Genomic DNA, 25568 nt, shown 5'->3' with positions numbered 1-25568 from the left:
TTTAGAGCAAGAACATAGTGATTGCCGGTGAGTTTTTATGGTTAGGACCTGAAGAAGAGCCCAACACATAGACCCCCTTCAATCCCTTTGTATTTCCTTCACCACCTTTGGATACCGGCGACGGCATATAATCATGCGCTACACAGATCTAAAGCTGAAACACTCACCGATGTGATTGCCTGAAAACCATAGGAAGAAGAACCGACTTCAAATACCAATTGCCTAACACTCCCCTTAACCCATCATACCTGCTGGGTTATCTATCTAAAGCCTGCCCCAATCTTATTTTTACCTTTCCCTTATCAACGAGTTTGGGTCTGTTAACAATAGCTTGGCCCAAGAATTTATCATGCCCATTAAGAGTAATTGGGTCAATCATGCTTGTGGCCTAATTTTTACCCTTTTCGTAGACTAGTCGACGTTAAAAACGTCCACGTGTTTTTACTAGGAGATGATTTTTTTATGACAAGGAATTCTAGAGACCACACAACTGCAACACGAAGTGGATCACAAGAGATGCATCTTACTAGTCCCAATGGTCACTTCTTCCTCGACAAAAATCCTCCTGTTGCACGCCCCTATTACGGAAGCTGGACATCACAAAGCATCTCAACACCTCCAAACTTCCTTGTACGACCGTAGCTTCCCCATTTCCACATCGTATAAACATGGTGGAACCAAATTTCTTCATCCAATAAACTCTGAAGATCTTATATACCACGAGTTTTGGTAGTAATGAATGGGATAGAATGCTTTGGAGGTTCGATGGGAGCAAAACGTTTTCTGTTTGATCTTTCTACAAGGTCTTGTCATCTCAGCGTCTTATTTATTTTCTTTGGAAGTGTAGGGTGCCTTCCAAAGTTGTTTTCTTCATTTGGACTGTCTCTCTTCGGAAAATATTGACTATTGACAATTTGAGGAAGCATGATCTTATTGTCATGGATTGGTGCTACATGTGTAAGAAGAATGGTGAATCCGTGGATCATCTATTATTGCATTGTGAGGTGGCAAGGGCATTATGGGATGAGATTTTCAGCAGATTCGGAATTGCTTGGGGCCTTTGAGGGTGGTGGATCTCTTAGCTTGCTAGAATGGTCTTCATGGTTGTTCTCAGGTGGCTATGGTTTGGAGAATGATTCATTTGTGCATTATGTAGTGTGTATCTGGATGGAAAGAAATGATAGGTGCTTTGAAGATAGGGAGTGCTCTTTGGAAGAACTTAGAAATCATTTTGTGCAGCCCCTATTGCTTTGGTTCTACCATTGTGCTCAATTGAACTAGTGTTCATGATTTTCTTCCAATCCTTCCGGGATGGCAATGAAGGCCCGTTATCATTGAGCTAAATATGATCTACTCCATTCATGGAATGTCTTGAAGAATTCTTTACCTCCCACCAACAAAGTGCACGCATCCACCGTGATTGCTAGCCAAGCCACCATGGTTGTGCCAGCAAAAATCTCCTGCACCACCTTTCGGATCCTTTGCACGATGCGAATAGCATCAGCACCCTCTGACACAAAGTCAAACACCTTCACATCAACTAGTAACTTCTACAAAACACCCATCCTCCCCACTAGTCCTTTAAGAAACCAATATTCCTATCCTAACAAGCCAAACCAGAAGTAATTTTGTACATAACTTGTCTCTTTCTTTCTTTCTTTCTTTTTTAACCTTCTTTCAGTTTATGCTAGTCAGAATGTCCCTTTTCCATGTACTCAACTGCTTTTGATGGTCCCATTTGCTCTCCTAGGTATCACATCTGCTAATTACTCTAGATTTGTACTCAATGTCCTCTATCAAGAGAGCATAGATTACACACAGCTAGGATAGGCATTCTAATTCTAAAATGAATTCTTTAAATTACATATTTTGGTAACTGATGACTACAGAGGTGTTGGTGCCGGTGACTGAGTCTCCTCAACAGATCTAAGTTTTTAACAATCTGAAGATATATGTGCAAATGTTTGAGTATTCCTCATTTATTTGCATTGAAATATAAATAATGTTACTCGGTAACACATGAATATAACACTGGCAAAGAGGATTGCGTCAGACAAGGATGCTTCTGTGGCTGATAATATGAGCATTTCCACTAATTCTCTTCATTGGTCCGTGAGTTTTTCTAGAGCTGTACAGGACTGGGAGGTGAATGACATTGTTGATTTCTACAATGTTTTATACGCGTTGAAAGTACAAGCAGGTAGGGAAGACGGACTAATATGGACACACACCGGGAACAAGAAATTTTCAGTCCACTCTTATTACAAGTTTTTGACGGTTTATCCCACCAATGCCTTTCCTTGGAAGAGCATTTGGAGGAGCAATGCACCCCTTAAAGTTGTCTTTTTCGGCTGGTTGGCATCCCATGGGAAGATATTGACTATTGATAAACTGAAAAAGCGAGGCCTCTACTTAACCGATTGGTGCTTTATGTGCAAACAAAGCAGCGAGTCAGCAGACCATCTACTTCTCCACTGCGAAGTAGTCAAGGCTTTATTGGACGACATCTTCACTAGGCTTGGTATTGCATGGGTTATGCCCAGTAGGGTCTTGGATTTATTGTCATGTTGGAGAGGGATTAGGGGCCACCGCCACATTGCTGCTGTTTGGAAGATGGTGCCTCTATGTTTAATGTGGCGCACATGGATTGAAAGAAATGGTCGATGTTTTGAAAATAGGGAATGCTCTCCGGATAGTTTTAGGGCCTTTTTCTATCACATTTTGTTGCTTTGGGCTTCTTCTATTGTATTGAATGGAGGGAATTTTAATGACTTTTATGCTATTTTCCGTAGCGTGTAGTTTGTAACTAGGTTTTTTCTTGTATACTTTCTGTGTACTTGGGCATTGCCTTTTTACGTGGATTAATAAAACTTCTTACTTATCAAAAAAAAAATATAACACTGGCAAAGAGGAAGAAACAACAGAAAACAATCATAACAATCTTAAGCATGGGTTGCTCTGACATATAAAAGTGATAGCAAGAGTCGATCAGAGATTAAGTGATCGACAGATTTGCTATCTTAAATATACTTAATAGGCCAGCTTTTTGGCCTCCACTCAATTGACCGTTTTCTTTAACTTACCGATGGTCTGCTCCCACTAAAAAAAAAAAAAATTCATCCCCTCTACTAGACGTGATATGTGATTCACATGCTAGGTAGCAGCAAAATAGGTTCCCATCTATAATTTAATACTAGTGAAGAAAAATAATGTCACAAAGGGTGAAGTATTGATGATCTACACTCAACAAAAAAAAGGATAATCCATAAAAGTAGAAAATATTGAACAGATATATTACCTGCTGTTTGAACTTTCAATCGTGAAGTTGTTGGCAACTAAATTACTGCATAAGTACAATCCATAAGATCCCAATGTCAGCTTCATCATGAGGAAAATGGCATTCAAGCCCAAAAATACATACTGATGTCAAGAATAGTAAACATACAGTTGTATATTTTCTTGGCTGACCCAAGAAGGAAAGCTTCCAACTAAATTATTATAAGACAGATCACTGCAAGCATAAGATAACAAGAATGTTAGGTAAATGCATTCCATTAAATTAGTAACAATGCCTATTTCGTTCGTATTAATATAATTGTCTTCTTACTAATAAAAAAAAAAATTAAATTAGTAACAATGCCACGTTCAGTACCAAAACTGGTCATTAGACATGTGACATTAATGCTTTAAAATTAATTTTTGCTGCCTGATTGTTGGAAATGAAAAAAAAAAAACTGCTATTTTTCCTTAAATTGCAACTCTTTTTTTATAAGTTTATTCTTTTTTAAAAGATGGTTCGGCTGGGACAAATCCACCGGGACAAATTGCAACTCTTGTTTATGCTAGATAAATTTTTGATATTTCAAATAAGTAATGACAGCAGTTCTAAAAAGGGAAAAGCCCACTGAGTTTCAATGTTTTAGTTGAAATGAGTCTGCAGCCTCAAATCCATATTTATATTTGTCGTTAGGATATGACCATGCAAATCAATCTAGTGGTCATCAGAGTTCACTCTTTTCTTAAATTGCTTTTGGACATACTGAAATGCCAAAAAGCAAAGAGAAAATATTTAATCATCCAGAGTAATAATTAGATTACTACATGGAGATCAAAAACTTAGATTTATGATCACCCTTTGTACGTGTCTCTTCTCCATTCTGATTGTTATAGCTGACTATATAAGTAGTGGTTACCCATGGCTATTCAAAATGCCGACCTAAGAGAGCATATGTTAATAGGAATAGGAGTCTGTACTACCTCTCAACAATGAATGAATATAAATTGTTCCTATACATACATAGATATATATATATATATATATAAATAAATATATATACACACACACACATATACACACACACACATCAGATGGTTCAGAAAAACCTAATACATTTTTATCAACCAAAAGGGAACCATATCAATCGTAATGAAAATAATGTTGTGAAATGCAAATAATGTCTTAGGTACTTACATGTTAAGAAGAGACACTCTCTTTTGTGCTGGCAGGGTGCCATTTAACTGATTATTTCCAAGAAACCTGATAATGAAATCAATAGTACATGCTTTAATACCAAGAGTATGAATGTATAATATGCAGTTAAGCAAATGTCGTATATTACAAGTAAGCAAGCGAACTCAGATTGAAAAGCGAATCTGGAATCTGCCCTGCTATGTTGTTGAAGCTCAAATCCCTAAAAGAAGTAACATAATTTATTGTGAGCAGTCATAAACAAAGTAATTATCACCCAGTTGTGAGACATAAAAAGCTATCTACAAGTAATTAACACACAATCTTTAAGAAAGATTAGCCAACAAAATTTAAGCCTGACACACCATCCCAACAAGAACGAATGAGCAACAAACAGTGAAAAATAACATGACAATTATATCAAAATTGGATGAGTATTTAACTTTTTAACAGGTTGGGCTTGTCCAACCTAATAAATAACGGAGAGGTTTCTGCTTCCATTACTTTGGATCAAATTTAAATGCAACCTAACAGATTACCAGCAACACACGTGCCTTAAGAATCGCCAATCAATGTATATTACTTACAGCTGTGTCAAATTTTGGTATTCTCCTATATTGGATGGAATTGAATCGGAAATGTTATTATTCCTCAGCACTCTGCAACATTGTAACTATATTGTTATACCATATTCTAGAAAAGCAAAACAAAGAAAGAAAACAAATAAATTAATTAATTGATAGGAAATTCCAAATAAGCTTTGGTGTTGCCTTACAAGAGAGTTAGAGACTTCATATCCTTTATAAATGCTAGTGAAGAACTCCCATTAGACAGATCACTTATTAACCTATATCAAACAAAAGATTATTAGCTTACATGTCTGCAAAGTGCCAGGTAGGAAAAAAAAGTACATAAGAGATATAGACACTCACATCTCTTTAAGAGAAGTCAAATTGGAAAACGTTGAGGGTATTGGACCATTGAAAGAGTTACCTTGAAGCCTCCTACAAAAGCATTTGGTTGTAGCTAATCATAAATTGTGCACAGATGTATTGTGTATGCAGAATATACAAAGCAAACATTAAGTTTTATCAATCATAAACTCATAACAACAGTGCTTCATATTGACTTTGTAGCATAACAAAACCTTGAGCCTCATTGATCATGAATGATCAGAACAGAAACGAAAGGGCTAGGAATATTGTCTTACAAGGAAGTAAGCTTTGACCAAGTCGCTATGAAATCAGGTATGCTGCCGGTGAGTTCATTGTCTGATGCCCAACTGTGAACAAAAATGTATTTCCTCAAGCAATTTTAGTAGATTTTGTTTTATTTATCATGTATATGTATTCTAGTAAGATTTGAAGTAGGAAAAGTAGTAGTCAGCTAGTTCTTACACTGTGTGGAGGTTCTGTAATTTAGCAAATGTGGAGGGAATCTCACCACTAACTCCAGAGCTATCAAAGTAGCTGTCAGAGTAAACAACTCGAGTGAATCTACTGATATTTGATATACAATCCTCAGATTGTGAAAATTTCATTATAACAGTTAAGGAATTCAACTAGGGAAAGACAGTTGTCAAGTCATCATTAGATCCCCTTCAAGTTGCGCACTCTTTAAGAGAAAAAATATCAAAATCACTCATTGTCGGCTCCTAGAATTAAATATCAAATAAATGCAATTGCAGTTATCAACTCTCTTCAATACTTGTGTCATCTCTACATCCTTACTGACACTGCTAATTTACTCAAGAATGTGAATAAGAAACATCATTTTTACTTTTTGCACATATGGTCTTGCACATGCAATATCATGAAATATCACTGTCATAAGATTTATTGTCAGATAGCTCTAATAATCTGGAGCCACACAATATTGATACTTGCAGAAGCTTTATCAGAACCATTTCTAAAGTCATTGGCGCAGCTACAAGATGCAATCAAATGGATTTGCAGAACTTACACTGAAGATGGAAAGTTGGAATTGTACTTACATTTGCTGTAATTTCACTAAATTCCCAAGCTCAGATGGCAAAGAACCAGAGAAGTTATTCGACCCAAAACCGCTGCAAATTTCACAAGTAAAACAGTAGATAAATAATAAGCCAAAGACTTGATTCCCAAGACTAACATCATCAAGATCAGGTATAGAAGATGCAGAAAGCAACAGAACAGACATAAACTTGAATATGGATTAGTACAAAATTTCCATTTTTGTGTGTACCCTTTGTCAAACCTATTACTTTCTAAAAATAAAGGCATTGAGAAGAAAGGACAGCATTTAAAAAGACAATTAACATCTGTAAAAGAGAGCAGCAAAACCAAGATGCACATAGATGGCGTACGAAATGAAAAATTATGATAACTTACAATGATAATAAATCAGAAAGATTCCCAAGCTCCTTTGGAAGCTCCCCTGATAATGCATTAATGCCAAGACTCCTAATTTATTGAAGAGGAGAAAAGGCAAAAGGTTAACCCATATTAGATGCACTATGTAACAGGGTTTTGATAAAAATTGGGATGGGGCTTACAGGTATTGCATGCGAGTTAGATTGCCAATGGATGCAGACAGGTTACCTGTCAAATAATTTTGGCGTAAATCCCTGTCGTATATGGAGGAATATTAGTATATTTAGCTGAGTAACAACAAAATCTAATGATAGAAAGTGTAAGAGGAATAGAAATATGGTTGTCAGGAAAAAGAACCCAAAAATCGTAGCCTATTGTTTATTATTGTCCCAAGACATTATAAATACATACTCAAAAAAAAAAGACATTATAAATACACATATGCCCTTAATAATAGAAAATATCAAATATGTCAACACTGCCCCGCTCAAGCTGAGGCAAAGATATCTCTCAACTTGCATAAAGCTGTGTGAAGACACTACTAGATGTCAATGGACAGCTTTGCTGTCCATATTTGTTTCTTTATTTATTTCCTTGATTTACTCTTCTGTACAATCAGCATAATATTTGACAGATTGTATAGGGATAGAATTAGCATATACTTATTTCTTTCCATGTATAGAACTCTTGTACAGTTTATATGATAAACCGAGATCACAAGGTCAATTGGTTCAGTCATTCAAACAAAATTCTGACTTATTTTGAAATGGTATCAAGAGCCGCTTGAATTTTTTTTCTCTCGGTTTGGTGGTCGCCCGTGTGAATTTTTTTCTCTTCTAGGTTTCGTGTATCAGCGTCTTCTAGATTTTTCTCGGTGACCCAACATGATCTACTTGCTGTTTCGTGTGAAAGCTCTCTTGTTTTTCGGTCTGTTGTTTTTGGGTTGGTGTTATCGGCACCGTTTGTTCCAGGTTTGAGTTTTTCGGCAGCCTCTGTTCAGGTCTCGGCAGCAGTACTCTTCTGGTGGGCCCCTCGACATGTCTGTTCCTGGTTTGCATAGTTTTTCGGCAGCTTCTGTTTCCATCTCGGCAGCTGCATCCTTCTGGAGGGCATCTCGACATTTTGTGCCTTCGATTTATCGCAGATGCAGCTTGTCCTTTCTGGTCATTTTTCTCTCTTCGTAATTTTGGCATTTTTTTGTCTCTGGTAATTTTTCGGCCATTTTACTTTGTGATAATTTCGGCACTTCTTTATGGGTATCTCTTGGTTTATCTTTGATTTGCTTTATGTCAGAATTTATTTATTTGTGATGAACTCTGCACCTGTGTCAAGTTTACGGGCACAAACTACTCTACTTGGGTATTTCAGTTTGAACTTTTCCTCAAGGGAAAAGATCTTTGGAGTCATATTGATGGCACGAATGTTGCCCCAAAATCCACTACTGAGAAATCCAAAGATCTCGAGACTTCTCCTTCATGGGTTGTACTTGATGCTAAGATTTTGTCTTTGCTTCTTCGCTCGATGGAGCCACATATTGTTACCAACTTGCGAGCTCATCGCTCCGCTCAATCCATGTGGAATTATTTGAAGAAGGTTTATCATCAAGCTAATGATGCTCGTCGCTTTCAGTTAGAACATGCGATTGCCATATTTCAACATGGTAGTATTTCCATCCAAGACTACTATTTGGCATTGTTTACTCTTTGGCATGAATATACTGATTTCGTTACAATGGATGTTCTTGTTGCCGCTCTTTCGACTATTCAGACTCTTCATGAGACTAGCCGGCGTGATCAATTTCTTAAGAAACTATGCCTAGAATTTGAATTTGTTCGCTCCCTCTCTTGATATTTGTTTTGGTGATTTACTTTACGAAGAACAACGTCTTAGTACTCAAGCTACTCTGGAGCAATCTCATGGAAATTCCGGGACGGCAACTGTGGCTTATGCTGCCCAAGGATGGGGATCACCTATGAATTCTAAAAATTTGTAATGTTTCTGCTGCAAGGAATATAGGCGTATTGCTTCCAATTGTCCTAAGAAATATTGTTCCTATTGCAGGAAAAGGGTCACATTGTCAAAGAATGTTGTATCCGCCCCCAGAATCGTCAAGCCTAAGCATTTTAGACTTCTGTTATTGTTCCTCCCGCAGCGACTTCTATAGCACATGGCTCTTCCTCAAGTGCTTCCATTAATCTTGCACCTCCTGCAACAAATTACTGCACACCAGAAATGGTACAACAGATGCTAATTTCGGCATTATCTGCAATGGGGTTCCAAGGTAAAAATTCTACTAACCTCTGGTACGTAGACTTGGGGGCTTCTAATCACATGACGAATACTTCCACCGCTCTGTGTCATGTTTGGCCCTATGCTGGTCAATCTTCCATTTAGACTGCCAATGGCAGTTCTTTGCCAATAGCTACTGTCGGAGATGCATCTTCTAAATTTACTGATGTGTTTCTTGCCACTGAGCTTTCCATGAACCTTATTTCTATTGGTCAATTAGTTGATAACAATTGTGCTGTTAATTTTTTTGGTGATGGTTGTGTTGTGCAGGACCAGGTAACGGGGGAGCCGATCGCAAAGGGACCTAAAGTGGGGCGCTTGTTTCCACTATTTTTACCTGTTCCAGCACTTTCTCCAATTTCTTCTATTAGTCTTTTGCTTGTAATAATGTTCCTGATTTGAGGTATGGTGTGGCATCGTCGTTTAGGCCATCCCAATACTTAGATCTTACCTCATGTATTGCACTCTGGTTTTCTTGGTAATAAAGAACGTTCTTCTTTATCTCTTGAGTGTGATTCTTGTAAACTTGGTAAAAGCAAAACTCTTCCATTTCCTTTGCATGCTAGTAGAGTTTCTCACTGCTTTGATCTTATCCATAGTGATGTTTGGGAACCTTCCCCGGTTAGTTCACATGAAAAATTTAAATATTATGTGACTTTCATTGATGATCATAGCAGATTCACTTGAGTTTATTTTCTTCGCTTTAAATCTGAGGTTTTTCATACTTTCACTGAGTTTTTAGCGTATGTTTACAATCAATTTTCTACGACTATTAAGACATTACGCACATATTCTGGTGGTGAATATTTATCTACTGAGTTTTAGGCATTCTTAGCTTCTAAAGGTATTATTCATCAACGTTCATGTCCCGCTACTCCCCAACAGAATGGAGTAGCCGAATGCAAAAATCATCATCTTCTTGATGTGGTACGTACTCTCTTGTTAGAATCCTCTGTTCCATCCATGTTCTGGGTTGAGGCTCTGAAAATTGCTACTCACTTGATTAATCGTTTACCTTCCCAAGTCTTACACATGGAGTCTCCCTATTTCCGTTTGTTTGATAAACAGCCTAGTTATGATAATCTTCGTATCTTTAGTTGTGTATGTTTTGTCTATTTACCTCCTCATGAGCGACATAAATTATCTACTCAATCTGTTAGATGTGCACTCTTGGGATATAATGTGTCAAAAGGGATTTGTTTGCTATGATCCTACTTTACATCGTACACACATTTCTAGGAATGTTATTTTTTTTTTAAATCAACATTTCTTTCATGTGTCCTCTGTGCCCTCTTCTTCTACTGTGGTCCTCCCCTCCTTTAAGCAGCAATTCTCAGATTTTTATCAAGTCAGCTCTCGCTTTAAACCAGGTATTGTGTATACGAGACGCTCCCGCCCACAATCTCTTCTAGTGGTTCAACCGATATATGATCCTACCATGCTCCAAAACTAGTCAATTGCAGCACCTCCAGAGCCCTTGGTACGTCGCTCTCCTCGAGTGTCTGTACGTCCGAATAGGTATGAGTTTTCTTCTGGCCACTCTATTTTAGCTCTTATTGCTGCATTATCCAATTTTGATATTCCCACATGCTACTCACATGTTGTCAAGCATGATTGTTGGCGACAAGCTATGCAAGAAGAAATTGCAGCTTTAGAAGCCAATCACACTTGGGACATTGTGCTTTGTCCTTCCACCATAGTTCCCCTGGGTTGCAAATGGGTTTACTCCGTCAAGATTCGATCTGATGGGAGTTTGGATCGTTATAAAGTTCTGCTTGTTGCACTTGGGAATAATCAGGAAGATGGTGTCAATTATGAAGAGACCTTTGATCCTGTGGCTAAGATGACCATTGTTCATACGATTCTAGCTCTTGTTGCTTCCAATGATTGGCCACTACATCAAATGGATGTCAACAATGTTTTTCTTCATGGGGATCTTAAAGAATGTATTTATATGAAGCCACCCCTGGGATTGTTTCCCTCTCCGACCTCACATGTGTGTAAACTTCGTCGCTCTCTTTATGGTCTCAAACAAACTCCGAGGGCCTGGTTCGATAAATTTCGCACCACTTTAGTACAATTTTCATTTAAGCAGAGCAAGTACAACACTTCATTGTTTCTTCAAAAATCAGACACGGGTATTGTGTTCTTTTGGTTTATGTTGATGATATTGTGATCATTGGTTCCCATTTTGCTTTACTTGTCCAGCTCAAGACTCATCTCTCCGAATCTTTTCATATGGAAGAACTTGGGTCTCTCACATATTTTCTTGATCTTGAGGTGAATCGTAGTCCTTCTAGTATTTCACTCAATCAACATAAGTATGCTAGTGACTTGGTGGCTACCGCTGGACTACAGGAGGCTACTTCTATCGATACTCCCATGGAATTAAACGTCAAGTTTCGCAAAGAGGAGGGTGACTTACTTGATGATCCCAGTTTATACCAAAAGTTGGGAGGTAGTCTTGTCTATCTCACCATTACTAGACCGGACATTTCTTTTGCTGTATAGCAAGTTAGCCAGTTTCTTCAAACCCCTCGTCATCTTCATTTGGCTGTTGTCCGTAGAATCCTCCGCTATGTTCAAGGCACTTCTGCCCATGGCCTATTATTTCTAGCAGGCAATTCTCCTCGTTTTGCTACTTATTGCGATGCTGATTGGGCTGGTTGTGCTGATACACATCGCTTCATCACTGGTTGGTGCGTGTTCTTAGGTGATGCATTGATCTCCTAGAAGAGTAAGAAGCAAGATAGAGTTTCTAAGTCATCTACAAAATCTGAGTACCCATCAATATCTCTTGCTTGTTCCGAAATTATTTGGTTTCGAGGTTTGCTTGTTGAGTTAGACTTCTCTGAGACCGATCCTACACCTTTACATACCGATAATACAAGTGCTATTCGGATCACAGCCAATCTTGTCTATCATGAGCGCACAAAGCATATTGAAGTTGACTGTCACTCTATCCGTGAAACCTTTGAAGCTCATGTTATCACTCTTCCCCATATTTTCACTGAACTACAAATTGCTGATATCTTCACCAAGGCTCTCACTCGTCATCGATATTACTTCTTAAGTAGCAAATTGATGCTTGTTGATCAACTTGCATCAATTTTGGGGGGTTGTCAATGGACAGCTTAGCTGTCCATATTTGTTTCTTTATTTATTTCCTTGATTTACTATTCTGTACAATAGCATAATATTTGACAGATTGTATAGGGATAGAATTAGTATATACTTATTTCTTTCCATGTATAGAACTCTTGTTCAGTTTATATAATAAACCGAGATCACAAGGCCAATTGATTCGGCCATTCAAACAGAATTCAGACTTATTTTGACACTAGATACTCAAGTTGTTAAGATATCTTCAAGTTGTTCTTCTGTCTTCACATTAGATACCAAATAATCTTCCACAAATATAAAATAACCTGAGGTTATCTCCAATCTGTAAATGATCCAGTCCAATCTACATATGGATATGATTCTGTCTTCAATTGATCATTTTTTGTGACTAAGTGAGAATAACAAACTTTTACCATGTGAAGATTTCATATAGTGACCACTTCCATACGAGGTCCTTTGGCAAGCGCATAAACTGACTCACCGCACTCACCGTCTAGGCGATGTCTGGACCAGTATGATATAGCTGAATTACCTTCCAACCAATCTTTGGTATCTGCCATCATCCATTATATTCCCGTCAACTTCTTATAACCTTTTATTTTGTTCTACAGGGTTGTCAACTGCCTTAAAATGGAGCATCCCTGTTTTCTTGAGTAGATCAGAGACAATTTCTCTGGGAGCCAAAAATACCACGTCTCGAATTCAATCTTGCCATCATACACAGAAAATACTTCAGACATCCCAAGTCTTTTATCTCAAACTCACTAGCCAGATATTTATTTAGCCTTTGAAAAACCTCATCATCATTCCTTGTCAACACTATGTCACACACAAACAGTCATAGCAGTAACCTTGCCCATATGGTTGGTAGCCCACACGAACAGTGTACGATCAGCCTAACCTTGTTTACGACCACATCATTATATTGCTAGGGAAAACCTCTCAAACGATGCCTTAAGAGACTTTTTGGCCCATACAGGACCTTATTTAGCTTACACATGGCTGACAATAATTGAGGACCAGCGGAAGCTCCTTTATACTTCTTCCTCTAGATCCCAGCAAAGGAAATTCTTCACATCAAACTGCTAAAACCTTTCGACACCAATTTAGCCTTCTCTCCACACATCCATCAGCCTTATGCTTTACCATGAATACCCATTTACATCCTACCATTTTTTCCTTGAGGAAATTCACAAGGTTGTGTGTGTTAATTTTGCGAAGAGCTTTCATCGCTTCCTGTTCTGTTTCCCTCCACCTTGGATCCCCTAGGACATTTTATAAGCATTGGGGGATAACTATAGAAGACAATTTGGAAATAAAAGTGGATACTGATAGGATGGTGAAAGCTTTTGGCATGTAACAAAATGAAAAAGAGGAAATTGAGTACAAGATCCAACTTCTTATATCGTGAAATGGGAAGATTTACATTATCAAAGACCCAAAATGGGTCTAGCTTACAAGTAGCACTAGGATTATCTGAATCAGAAGATGATGCACAATAGCAAGGATGAATCCAATCGACTAGGGGGGCCTACCCCCACCCCACCCCACCAAGGGGTTTTGAAAAAAAATATATATTAAAAAGAAAATTTATAATATCTTTTTTTTCTATCTATTACCATTAGGTCCCATTGATTTAATTTTTTTTAAAGAAAACTTTCTAATATCTTTTTTCTATATTTTTGCTTCTTTATAAACTAATAAATATAATAAAAACAAGAAAAAATTAGAATCTTGCCTAGTTCTATACGTGAATATAAATAATAACTTTTGCTAATATATGAATTTTCTTGAATTATACACTTGTTAATTTGAGTTTTGAAATTTTTTTTACAGATTTTAATTATATTAGCTTTGGACATTTTTTTATTTGATCATGAGGTTAATAGCTTTTATTCATTGAACAAGTATCAGGTTTAAATAATAAAATTTATTTTCTTATATCTGTATTAAAATTCGTGGTTCGTCCCTACGTTACAGGGAGCAGAGAATGGTTGTAAACACTCAATTCCTTCACTCTGACCAGCCACTTACATCCTACTGCTTTTTTTCCCTTTAGGTAATTCAACAAGGTCCCATGTATTATTTTTGTGGAGTGCTTTAATCCCTTCCTACATTGCTTCCCTCCACCTTGGACCCCCAACGGCCTTTCATAAACTTTCAGGAATAAATGTAGAAGACAACTTGGAGACAAAAGTGGAATACGATGGTGAAAGATTTCGGTAAGAAGCAAAATTAAAAAGACAACATTGATTAACTAAATGAGAAGACGAAGGGTGACAGGGTGCAGGGAGAAAGAATAGTCATCCTGTTCTAGGAAAGAAGACAGATGATGCTTAGGGTTCATAGATGTCTTCTCTTCACTATTGCTCTCCAATTGAAGAGATGTCTGAGTAAGAAGAAAGTCAGCTTGAGATTCAAATAAAGTTAATAGTGAAGAGAAATACGGGTGAGAGAAATTGAACTGCCAGATACAGATGAAAAGGAGCCATCATCCATCTAGCTTTTGCCTGAACAGAGATGGTATGAAAAGAATAAAGATAATAAACCAGTCATAAGGTCAGATGCTCCCATATCAAAGGATCATCATAATGAACGAGATTTTTAGTGAGGTTTACATTCAATAACAAAGCCAAATTAACTGAACGAGCAAAAAAAAGGACGCATTGGTTGATGGCTCTAGTTGAGAGAGTTTTTCTACCTGCTCCTTTTTGAGAATTCTAGTGCCAAGACTCAACATGAGTACAATTGCCTTAGGTTGAGTGGCACCACCAAAAAAACCTCTACCTCTAGTAGGATGGCCATGATGCCTCAAACAGCTTTCTTGTGCATGCATTGATCAATTAGAATGATCACAAAAACATATCCTTATCATTCCGTGGAGCATCTTACCCTTTCTTCCTTCACAAATCTAGAAAATCCTTTTCTAGGACCTTCAGATGTGCAATAATGCATATTGTTCCGTTGAGGGAGAATGAAGAATGACTCCTCGGTGACTCTCCTCATTCTGAACATAAGCAAACACCTCTTAAAGAGACGAGAGAAGTCATTCCCCCAAAACCTGAACTTGATTTAGATCATATACAGAGTTCAAACAGGTAAGAAACTCATAAATGTGCCCTTACTCAAATATCTTCGAAATTCTCAGTATTTGCTTGCACACGGCCTAAAAAATCTGATAATGATCCAACCTCCTGTCACAAGGCACAAAGTCTGTGATAGTTGCAACTGACCATTCACCCTGTGCCATGCCATGAGTTCGACGTTTCAACTCATGAACTTGTATAGCATTCCCCTTTCTGGAATAACTTTGGGTAGCGATATCCAAAATCTCATAAGCAATGTTTAAAAACAAGTACCCTTGACTAGTATCTGGTAGCATTGAATGCAACCAAGACGTGATTAGGGAATTTTTTTCTTCTCATTGGGCTAATCTACTCTTGGTTCCTAAACCTTCCCATTTACCTCTACTTTTAATAAACAACATAGCAAACAAAGACCGAGCAAGATAGTCGAGTCAATCCAATTAGTTGATTTACTGAGTTGGATTTACGTTTTTTTATACATAAGAAAATTTATTAATCCACATAGTTGGGCATAACCTAAGTACACAGCAAGTATACAAGAGAAAGACACCTGATTACAAACTAAAGCTGGAAAAACAACATAAAAGTCATTAAGACTAGTCCTATCCAATACAATAACCGAGGCCCAAAGCAATAACGTATTAAAGCAAAAACCTCGAATCCCTCCCACCGAACGTTCTCTATTGTCGAAACAGAGAAACAGTGCCCATTCCTCTCATTCCAAATACACCACATAAGGCATAGAGGTACCATCTTCCAAACAGCCGCAATTTGTTGATTGCCTTGAATACCTCTCTAACAAGCCAAAAGATTCACCACCCTCTTAGGCATCACCCAAGCAATGCCAAGGCTAACAAAAACCTTATCCTACAAAGCCTTAGCCACATCACAATGGAGAAGAAGATGATCCACTGATTCTCCACACCTTTTGCACATAAAGCACCAATCCATTACAACAATTCCGTGCTTTCTCAACTTATCAAAAGTAAGAATTTTCCCATGACAAGCCAACCAACCAAAAAAAAGCCACCTTGAGAGGCACTATGCTTCTCCAAATATTTTTCCAAGAAAAATCAGTAGGAGAATGAATCGCCATGACTTTGTACATAGATCTAACCGAAAAATTCTTATTTCCAGGATGGATCCAAAGCAATCTATCATCCCCTCCTGACTTTATGTTTAGAGCATATAACAAGCTGTAAAAATCACTGATGTTCCCCACCTCCCAATCCTGGACAGCTCTAATAAACCTCACTGACCACTGGATAAAATCAGTAGAATTATCCATATAATCAGCCACGAAAGCACCTTATCCAAGGCAATCCTGAAAAGAGAATGGAAGACATTCTTCAGAACATCATCTCCACACCATAAATCATGCCAAAATCTAATCCGGGTACCCCTACCCACCTCAAATCTGAAATTTCTGGAGAAAACCCCAAATCCGTTTTGAATGAATTTCCACACTCCCACACCATACACACCTCTTACTTCGTTTGAGCACCAACCTCCCAAATACTCCCATATTTGGCATCAATAACAGTCCTCCAAAGGGCATTCCCTTCTTGATGGTGCGGCCAAAGCCATTTCCTTAAAAGTGCCGCATTAAAAGTTCTCAACTTTCTAACCCCCAAACCTCCATAAGATAAAGGAGTACAATCTTGTACCACTTAAGCAAGTGGAATTTTTTCTCATCCTCCAAACCTCCTCACAGAAAAGCACGAAAGATCTTTTCCATTCTACTAGCCACTCCTGTAGGCAAAGGAAATAAATATAGGAAATAAGTTGTGAGGTTAGATAAAGTACTCTTGATGAGAGTGATTCTTCCCCTTTAAGACAAATAAATCATTTTCCAACCAGCCAATCTACATTCAATCTTTTCGATAACCCCGTCCCACATTGCCTTGGATTAATGAGGTGCCACCAAGGGAAGACCAAGATACTTCATTGGCAAAGTATATACCTTACAACCCAAAATATCAAACAAATCATCTAAATTACTGATCAAACCAACAAGGACCATTTCAAACTTTGACCAATTCACCTTTAAGCTGGAAACAGCTTCAAAACATAGAAAAAGTGCCTGTAACAAATGAATCTGGTCAGGGTTCAGCTCACAAAGGATCAAAGTGTCATCAGTGAAGAGTAGATGAGAGACATTAACGCTGCCATACAAAGAGCTACCCACTGAAAAGCCCGAGATAAAACCCCTATCCACCGATGCCTTCAACATTCTGCTCAAAACATCCATTACTAAAACAAAGAGAAAAAGGGGACAAAGGGTCCCCTTGCCTCAATCCCCGGGACCTATTAAAAAAAACCTGCGGGGGTGCCATTAACCAAAACCGAAAATCTAATAGTAGAGATGTAATGCTTCATCCACTTGTACCATCTCTCCCCAAAACCATACCTATCAAGAATGTAAACCAAAAAATCCTAGTTAACATGGTCAAAAGCCTTCTTCATGTCAAGTTTACAAAGAATGTCAAGTTTAGAAATTACTGTTTGCTTTTGTCTTGGATACCACAGTAAACAACCTCTCATTTAAGGAGGAATGACACCGTTTTTGTGATTGGTGCTGAACAACATGTCGTTTGGACTAGCTATAGTGCCACCATTCCTAGTCAATGGAAAACGCCAATCTCACCACAAGACAACTTTAACCATCGATGACTTCAAAAAAATGTGAAACCACATAGTCGAACTACATACATGGAAAAACCAAAGAAAATATGAACTAGCTTCACCATTCATGTATTGACTTGCATCCACAATTCTTTAAATCCATCACCAACAACCATAAGGATGCAACACCAAGTCGTTTCCAAGTAGATTAATAGCTCCCTCAGCTCAAGCCAACATTAGCATACATGCTACTGCCATCAGCATCAATACAATGCAGTTGTTCACCGTATAAGCCAGATGTGTTATTTGAACAGTGCTCTAATACCAAGCCGAGGGTAACAGTCTTTAAGGGAAATGGATCATTGAGGAAAACTAGTGAATCACATAGAGATAAATCTCAATTGGTTGATATTATATGTATCACAATTTCAAGGTCTAAGTTTGATCCTAGCTTACATGATAAAGAAGGCAACTATTATTGATGTAAAGTGAATAATCATAGAGAGAAGAAACCATACAGATTGATAAGGTAAGTTAAGGTCCATAGTTGTTCTGGGATTACGCCAACAACATCCAAGGCATATACTTTCCTGCAAAGAAGATTCAAAAGAACAACCAATTATGAAAGGAAAGATTGATATATTCAATATCGTCAAGATATTTTGAAGTTCAGGTTTGGTACAATTACATAAACCATATTTTGGTCCCCATAATTTCATTGAACTTTTTAAAGAATGTCTAGAGCCAAAAAGTGGATTATTATAAGAATTATGCTTCAGCTTGTATTGAAATTACTTACATTGAAGAATTTCTATAAAACATCAAAAACTTGAGATTTAGCTACATTGATTCTCATAATCCTGTCTTCCCAAGTTGTGTACAGAAAAGTAGCAAACAGTAGTTTCACAGTAAAAAAGAGTTGAGATTTTCCTCTGAAATGGGTGGACAACCAATGATGGTCTCCAACCCATTCGTTTTGACAGGCAGCATCTCACATTTATCATTAAGAAGTGACCCAATTCATGCGAAGAATGAACTGTTAGAAAAGAAGTGATTCACGTTTTCCTCTGCTTCATTGCATGGCTTTCAGGTGCTATGTTGAATATATCCAACATTTATAGCTTTCTAGAGTGTTCAGCATCCCATGGAAAACAATCCAAAGGATCATGGCACGCCGATTGCCGGGGAATGAAGCCGTTGAACTAAATAATTTCATTCTGTAGTTAGCCCTTGGATTCTGCTTGCATTATAGGCACTCTTCAGCGTGAAATCGCATTTGAAGCCTCAGTCAAGACTATCCTATTTGTCTACACCTGTTGGGGAGGAGCATAGCAGGAGTGTTTGCCACTAATTCCCCCATTCAAGGAATGAAGGCTGATTCTAGTTGTTGCTCATAACTATCTTCAGCCTAATGTTATTTTGATCGGTGGATTTCAGCCTTAATGATATTATTTGACCTAGTGACTTCTATGGCACTCCCCTACTGAACTTCAGCATCTAGACCATTTGGATGCCAGTCATCAAACCATAAAAATGTATCCCATCAACTTCCCTCTATATGCTCGACATGCTTGATTCAGCTTCAGGCTAGGTCCGTGCTTGATCATTACAACAACATTCAAGTTTCCAACCTTTCAATCACCATACCACCTACAACAAAGGACAGGCATACACTAGCCCATGCTACCCTCACTCCACCTTGACGTAAGTCACTGACTTTCAAAAGAAACGATCTCAAATCTTTCAATCTGCTTGATGACAGTTTTAGGTAGAATAAAATAGGATGACCAGAATGGTTATACAGTAATAAGATTGATTTTATCAATTGTAGATGAACAGAAAAAGACATGGGCTGGCTAGCCCATCTTCTTGCATTTGCCAATATCTTTTCAACCAAAATACTGCAATCAGATTCCTTCAAACTAGAAAAGATAAGGGGAACTTCTAACTACCGGAATGGTAAGGAGATCTCTGTGTAGCCTAGTATAATGATTGGGTTTTTGACTTCCCTCGATACTTCGCAAGGGAAGAGGTTGCTCCAGTCAGGGTTAGGAAACAACCCCAACAACTCATAGAATTGGTTGAGACATCAAGGGAGGTGAAATTGGATTCAATTCTAAAAACCATTATATAATCAACAAAGCATAAGCGGGTATCTTTCTCCTCTTAAATCTCTGATGGAACTTGAACCTCTTTTTCAGAATACATGGAACTAGCAGATAGAGGTTGGGGACCAACTCCAGCAAGCGTTGTCATTAAATGCAATTTCAGTGGCGTACGATGAACTTGATGGTAGTTTGAAATAATTCCAGGGCAAGCAAAAAATAATACTCCCTATCAAGGTTTTGAATTTTGTTCCGTACCGGCCGGTACGGCCGAAATTTTTCGTACCGGCCGGACAGGGACTATATACATTTCATACCGGCCAAAATACCGGACGTACCGGCCTCAATTTCGGCCGGTACCGGCCGATATTTTGGCCAGTGTTTTTTTTTTTTTTTTCGTTTTTTCAAACTATAAGTTTATTTTTTAACCCTCAATTTAGACTAGACTATTTATAATTTATATATATATATGTATTTATATATAATTTATTTATATATAGACTATTATTTTGAAATATAATTTTGAAATATAATTTATTTATATATTGACCATTCCAAAATATTATCCCGAAATGCTATCTCGAAACGGTACCGGTATCGAAATATTTCGTTTCAGTGCCTTGACCGGTACAGCGTCCGGTACGGTATTCAAAACATTGCTCCCTATCCTTCTTCCTTTTATAAATACTGGTACATTGATCCTACACTAGAATATTTTCTGATTTACCCACATAATTATGTTTTTCCATGTTCATGTTTATTCTCTCTTGGTACAAGATTTTCTCATTTAAGTTCTGAATCTGCTACAATTATATAAATAACAGAGGCAATAAAATCAGAAATTACATGCTTTGGGGTTCCATTCCTCATAGCATTCTCAATCATTCAACGTGGTATCAAAGCATCTTCAATCCTAGCGGGGTATCATATTGAGCTTTCATTCACATCACTGGGTTCACAAAGGAGAATCGAATTTATTTTTATCTTGCTTCTGTGTTTGATTTCTTCTCTTCATTTCGGGTTTCTAATGGCACTACTGAAGGCTGAAGCCTCTGAGTGTTTTCTCGGTAATCTAAAGACATTTCAGTCATGGTGGTGCTCTTTACAACAACATTTCAGCGGCAAAGTAGAAAAAGGTCCTCTAAATTTTTAACCTAAAGTGAAAGATAGATCAACACAGAAGTGAGACAGAGAAAGATAAACATATAAAGGGGGCTCTACAACATTTATAACAATCCGGGTGAATTTCTTTACTAAATACTAAATAAATATCGTAGAACCCAGTTCATATGTCTATCTCTTTCCAATTTTAGACCATAAAATCCTTAAGGGATCTTGATTTAGCAAAGTAACTCTTCTCTTCTTAAATTTTTTGCATTTGTTCGCCTCCATCAGTCCCAATAATGGAAGAACGGTATTTTCAGAATGATTTATAATTCTTTTGTATTTTTTCGAGGGCAGTGATCCACTTATGCAGAAACAAGATTCAATTATGTGCAATAGATTGGCTTTTTTAGACGACCTATCATTTATCAATCCTGGTTTTCACCCTTCAACCTTTAAAAGAGAGTCCTTCAGAGTTTAAAAATAAAATAATCATCAGCATGTTCACTATTGCTCTATGATTTGATTATTGGTGCTAAGTCACAAGTTTATGTCTTGAGGCATCAAATTTAGGCGACTTTCCAGGGTGATTGATTGGTAGAAACTTTCTTCCATAAACTTCGTAATCTCTGGTAGGAATTAAACCATTATGAAAAATACAAGGCCAAGTGTGCACAGGATGCTGCAGATTTTCAGAAGTTCATAAAAGACGTGTATCCATAAGTTCTGGGAGGGCTACGGTCTCAATATGATCAGGTTCAAGTTCAGATCTTGAAAAAGGATCATCCCCTCTCTTCAAGAGGCAATCTCTTACATCTCAGGGATATCAGGCTTTCTCTGTCCATTAATGAATAAATCCACGTTGGGCACTACATTTATAGCATATGCCTAGGAAGATCCCAAAAGTTGATACAGTGATTGCTGAGATTGTGGGACTGAGCTTTGGGATTTTTAAATGGAAGTTCTATGAGATGAAATTGCATAAGAGAGTCGACTTCAACAAGAGAGGGAACTTAGGAATAGTGAGGATCGGGCAAAACCTTAAACCAACTAGGGTTTCATGTAATGCCCTAGTGGAAGGCCCAAGTCGCATGACCTATACTCCAAAAGGACTAGTCAATGAAACAATTGGAGCCCCATTGGAATATTATAGAACAAGAACTTTTCATTCCCAAGTAATGTGAGATCTCATACACTAACCTTATCACTTATCGAAATGGGGTATCACAATCTCCCCTCTTTATATTCCCGACGTCCTCGTTAGACCAGTCTGTCATGGTGGCACAACTAAAGTCCCACATTTCTAGTTGGGATAGGCTTTGATACCATTTATAACACCCCAATAGAAGTCCCATGCCACATAACCTATACTTCAAAAGGACTAGTCAATAATAGGGGCTTAGTTTTCCCTTTGCAAAACCTATATAGAAATACTATAATAACATTGTTATCCACACATACATACATATTCTCTATTAGAAATACAACTTAAATGGGTCAAGCCAAAATTCAGATTCCAATACTCTTATTATGACCTACAATTCCGCTTTAATTGGAAGGACCAAATTCATTCCACCAGCCAAACTGACAAATGGCTAACTTGTGAATGAAAATAACCTCAATTAAATAAGATCTCTTTGGTTGGGAGTAAACCACATGCAATGATAGAATTATCACATGCTAAGAGTAAAGACTTCTATATACAGTTACTACGAACACTTTTATTGCTACCAAATATGCTACCAACACATTCAAACATATTTCAAACTGATGACCTGCATGCATGTCCACGCCCATCATACACATCCACAATTTTCTCATGATGGCATAGATCCAGTTACTTAGATGCATGACTCTTAATGTTTTATGTTGTACCACCCATGGCTACGTACTTGGGGTTTGGTTTCCTAATGTTTGGTGGCTTATCAACATGCCTCATATTGTAATGCTTTGATTTGGTCAAAAACAAGAGTTGATGGACACCCCTACATTCATAGATATTGGGAGTATGGGGACTCACTCCTAAGACACAATCTATTAAATTTTTTTTTTCTTCTTATAAAGAGAGTTGGGAGTATGGGGACTCAATCCCTAGAACTTTCTCTCATGAGAGGGGATAAGTTCCAATAGGCCAAAAGGCCATTGGCCTGTCTATTTCAACGTCCAACAAAATGACTTTCTTACTCTTTTTTCAGTCACGAAGTAAGGTATGTTTATGTGATACCACATATGATAAGGATAAAGGTAGGTAGTGTATGGGATCCCACATTGCTTGGGAATAAGAAGTTCTTGCACTTTATAATGTTCCAATGGAGCTCCAATTGTATCATTGACTAGTCATTTTGGAGTATAGGTCATGTGATTTAGGCCTTTCATTGGGGTGTTACAAATGGTATCAGAGCATATCCCAACCAGAAATGTAGGACTTGAGCCGTGCCACCTACAACAAACAAGCCCGACGAGGACGTCGGAAATTTAAGGGAGGTAGATTGTGATATCTCATATGATAAAGAAAATAGTAGGTGGTGTATGAGATCCCACATTGCTTGGGAATGAGAAGTTCTTGCACTTTATAAGGTTCTAATAGAGCTCCAATTATATCATTAACTAGTCCTTTTGGAGTATAGGCCATGTGGTTTGGGCCTTTCATTGGGGAGTTATAGTTTATCACCTTGCCCTGCCCACTTTCATACTACATTCTACACATTAAATGTGTGCTTCTTATATTAGAGCTAATCTATAGCTATATAAATTGTAATGCCACTTAGAGATAAAACCGAACGATGTGATACAATTATCTAAGCATGAACACGAAGCCCTTCAGGTTTTCCATCTTTTGTGAAAAACTAGTATGGAAATTGAGCAAGCGAGGGTGGGAGGAGATGTTGGCCCATCCACTAGTAGGAAGCAGCAAGGGGAGACGTTGGAGCAGACCTCAATCCCAACTAAGAAGGTGTCATCGGTGATCCATCAAGTGGTGTCGATACTTAGCCCATTCTTGGACAGACATTGCTGATGGACAGAGGGGTTGAGCCTCCTCTCCAGTTCCCGCCGGTAACAGTGTCGATGACTGTTTTTCAACCTTTGGAAGTAGCCCGAGTGCTATTTTTAGAGACAAAAAGTGATGGGGGGAAGATGAGGGGTCTTCTCGGCTGCTACTTGTTGCAAATGGCCACTATAAGAGGGATGGAAGATTTATCTGCCCTATGAAAGATCTTGCCATGCCGATGAAGACACTTGGGAGGGGGGGAGCTGATAGCACTAAAATACCTACTGCCAAACCAAGATAATGTATCTAATTAGGTGTTGCATAAAGTAAAAGAGATCCAACACTGTGTTGAAATCGAATGTGAGGGTTTTGAGAAACAATTCATGGCTTTATTAACAGCCATTGAAGTTGGACATGGCCTGTCGAAAAAGTCAGATTCTAAAAAACAAAGGGAGTTAAAGAGGCTAAAATGATCCCTAAACTATGAGGGCAGTTCAAGATCAAGTAGAGAAAGAGCTAAAGGGCAAGGGTCAGCTCTAGTTTTATGAAGCCCAAAATTGTTTCGAATGTCCAAGGGCTCAACGAGGCAAATAAATGCATTCGGGTGAAAAACATGCTTCATGAATGGAAGGTGGGCATAGTGTGTTTACAGGAAACTAAGCTGAAATTTATTTCCAGGAGAATTGTCAAGAGCTTATGGAGCTATACTTACGTGGATTGGGTTTATCTTGCGGCCCTAGGAGGTGTTTTGGTGATGTGGGATAGATGAGTGGTGGAGAAAATGGAGGAATTTATTAGGGAGTATACTGTGACATGTTCCTCTAGGAATGTTGATGATAATTATTTATGGGCTTTTGTTGGTATTTACGGGCCAAATATAGACAGTAGTAGAAGAATGTTATGGGAAGAACTTGTTGGAATTCATAGCTGGTGGAATTTGTCGTGGCGCATTGGTGGTGATTTTAACGTTACAAGATTTCCTAGTGAACGTTCCGGTGACAGTAGAATAGGACCAGTGATGTCAGAATTTTCGAAATGTATATTCGACCTGGATTTGATGGATGAAGAATTCTATGCATCAACTACTATTTACTATCTCACACCCCACACGATATGAAAAATACCCCACACCCTATGCTTTCATAGGGTGTGGGGTATTTTTCATATAGTGTGGAGTAGTAAATAGTGACTGATGAGAAGAATTTTTATTGATGGATATTCCTCTCATGGGTGGTACTTATACGTGGTCCAATAATCATACGTAGTCTAAATTGGACAGATTTTTAGTATCATCGGAGTGGGAAACTCATTATCTGAAACTTTGTCAAAAGAGGTTGCCTTGTCTATGTTCAGATCATTTTCTATTATTATTAGATTGTGGAGGTATTCAAGATGGGCGTCGGTATTTTAAGTTTGAAAATATGTTGC

At 37.9% G+C, this 25568-nt stretch overlaps 2 protein-coding genes across 5 annotated transcripts in view; one reads left to right on the top strand and one right to left on the bottom strand.

Annotated features, from left to right (window-relative positions):
• Positions 1–25568, bottom strand: part of LOC108998011 (probable LRR receptor-like serine/threonine-protein kinase At1g56140) — a 48986-nt gene that overhangs the window by 16558 nt on the left and 6860 nt on the right. Inside the window, exons 3-15 of one of the 2 annotated variants that reach the window (XM_018974428.2) lie at positions 18461–18532; positions 7002–7073; positions 6838–6909; positions 6462–6533; positions 5866–5937; positions 5679–5750; positions 5401–5472; positions 5244–5315; positions 5056–5127; positions 4620–4691; positions 4472–4537; positions 3446–3511; positions 3299–3343 (exon numbers count right to left, since the gene is read on the bottom strand). In XM_018974428.2, coding sequence (XP_018829973.1) covers positions 3299–3343; positions 3446–3511; positions 4472–4537; positions 4620–4691; positions 5056–5127; positions 5244–5315; positions 5401–5472; positions 5679–5750; positions 5866–5937; positions 6462–6533; positions 6838–6909; positions 7002–7073; positions 18461–18532 — 897 coding nt within the window. Of the gene's footprint in view, positions 1–3298; positions 3344–3445; positions 3512–4471; positions 4538–4619; positions 4692–5055; positions 5128–5243; positions 5316–5400; positions 5473–5678; positions 5751–5865; positions 5938–6461; positions 6534–6837; positions 6910–7001; positions 7074–18460; positions 18533–25568 lie in introns of those variants that run through there. The other variant, XM_018974431.2, reaches the window with a different exon arrangement.
• LOC108998012 lies at positions 7282–9653 on the top strand. 3 transcript variants are annotated; one of them, XM_018974434.2, is made up of 4 exons: positions 7285–7982; positions 8113–8479; positions 8881–9100; positions 9379–9653. In XM_018974434.2, exons 1-3 carry the CDS (start codon positions 7857–7859, stop codon positions 9012–9014), a joined length of 627 nt encoding a protein of 208 aa, XP_018829979.1. In that variant the 5' UTR covers positions 7285–7856; the 3' UTR covers positions 9015–9100; positions 9379–9653. The 3 variants fall into 3 exon arrangements, with proteins under 3 accessions (XP_018829977.1, XP_018829978.1, XP_018829979.1); XM_018974432.2 differs by having other exon boundaries at positions 7282–7982; positions 8113–9100; XM_018974433.2 differs by lacking the exon at positions 9379–9653 and having other exon boundaries at positions 7282–7982; positions 8113–9371.

Source organism: Juglans regia, chromosome 2, assembly GCF_001411555.2.
Source record: "Juglans regia cultivar Chandler chromosome 2, Walnut 2.0, whole genome shotgun sequence".
Classification (NCBI taxonomy): Eukaryota; Viridiplantae; Streptophyta; class Magnoliopsida; order Fagales; family Juglandaceae; genus Juglans; species Juglans regia.
This window is presented reverse-complemented; position numbering and strand designations above follow the sequence as displayed.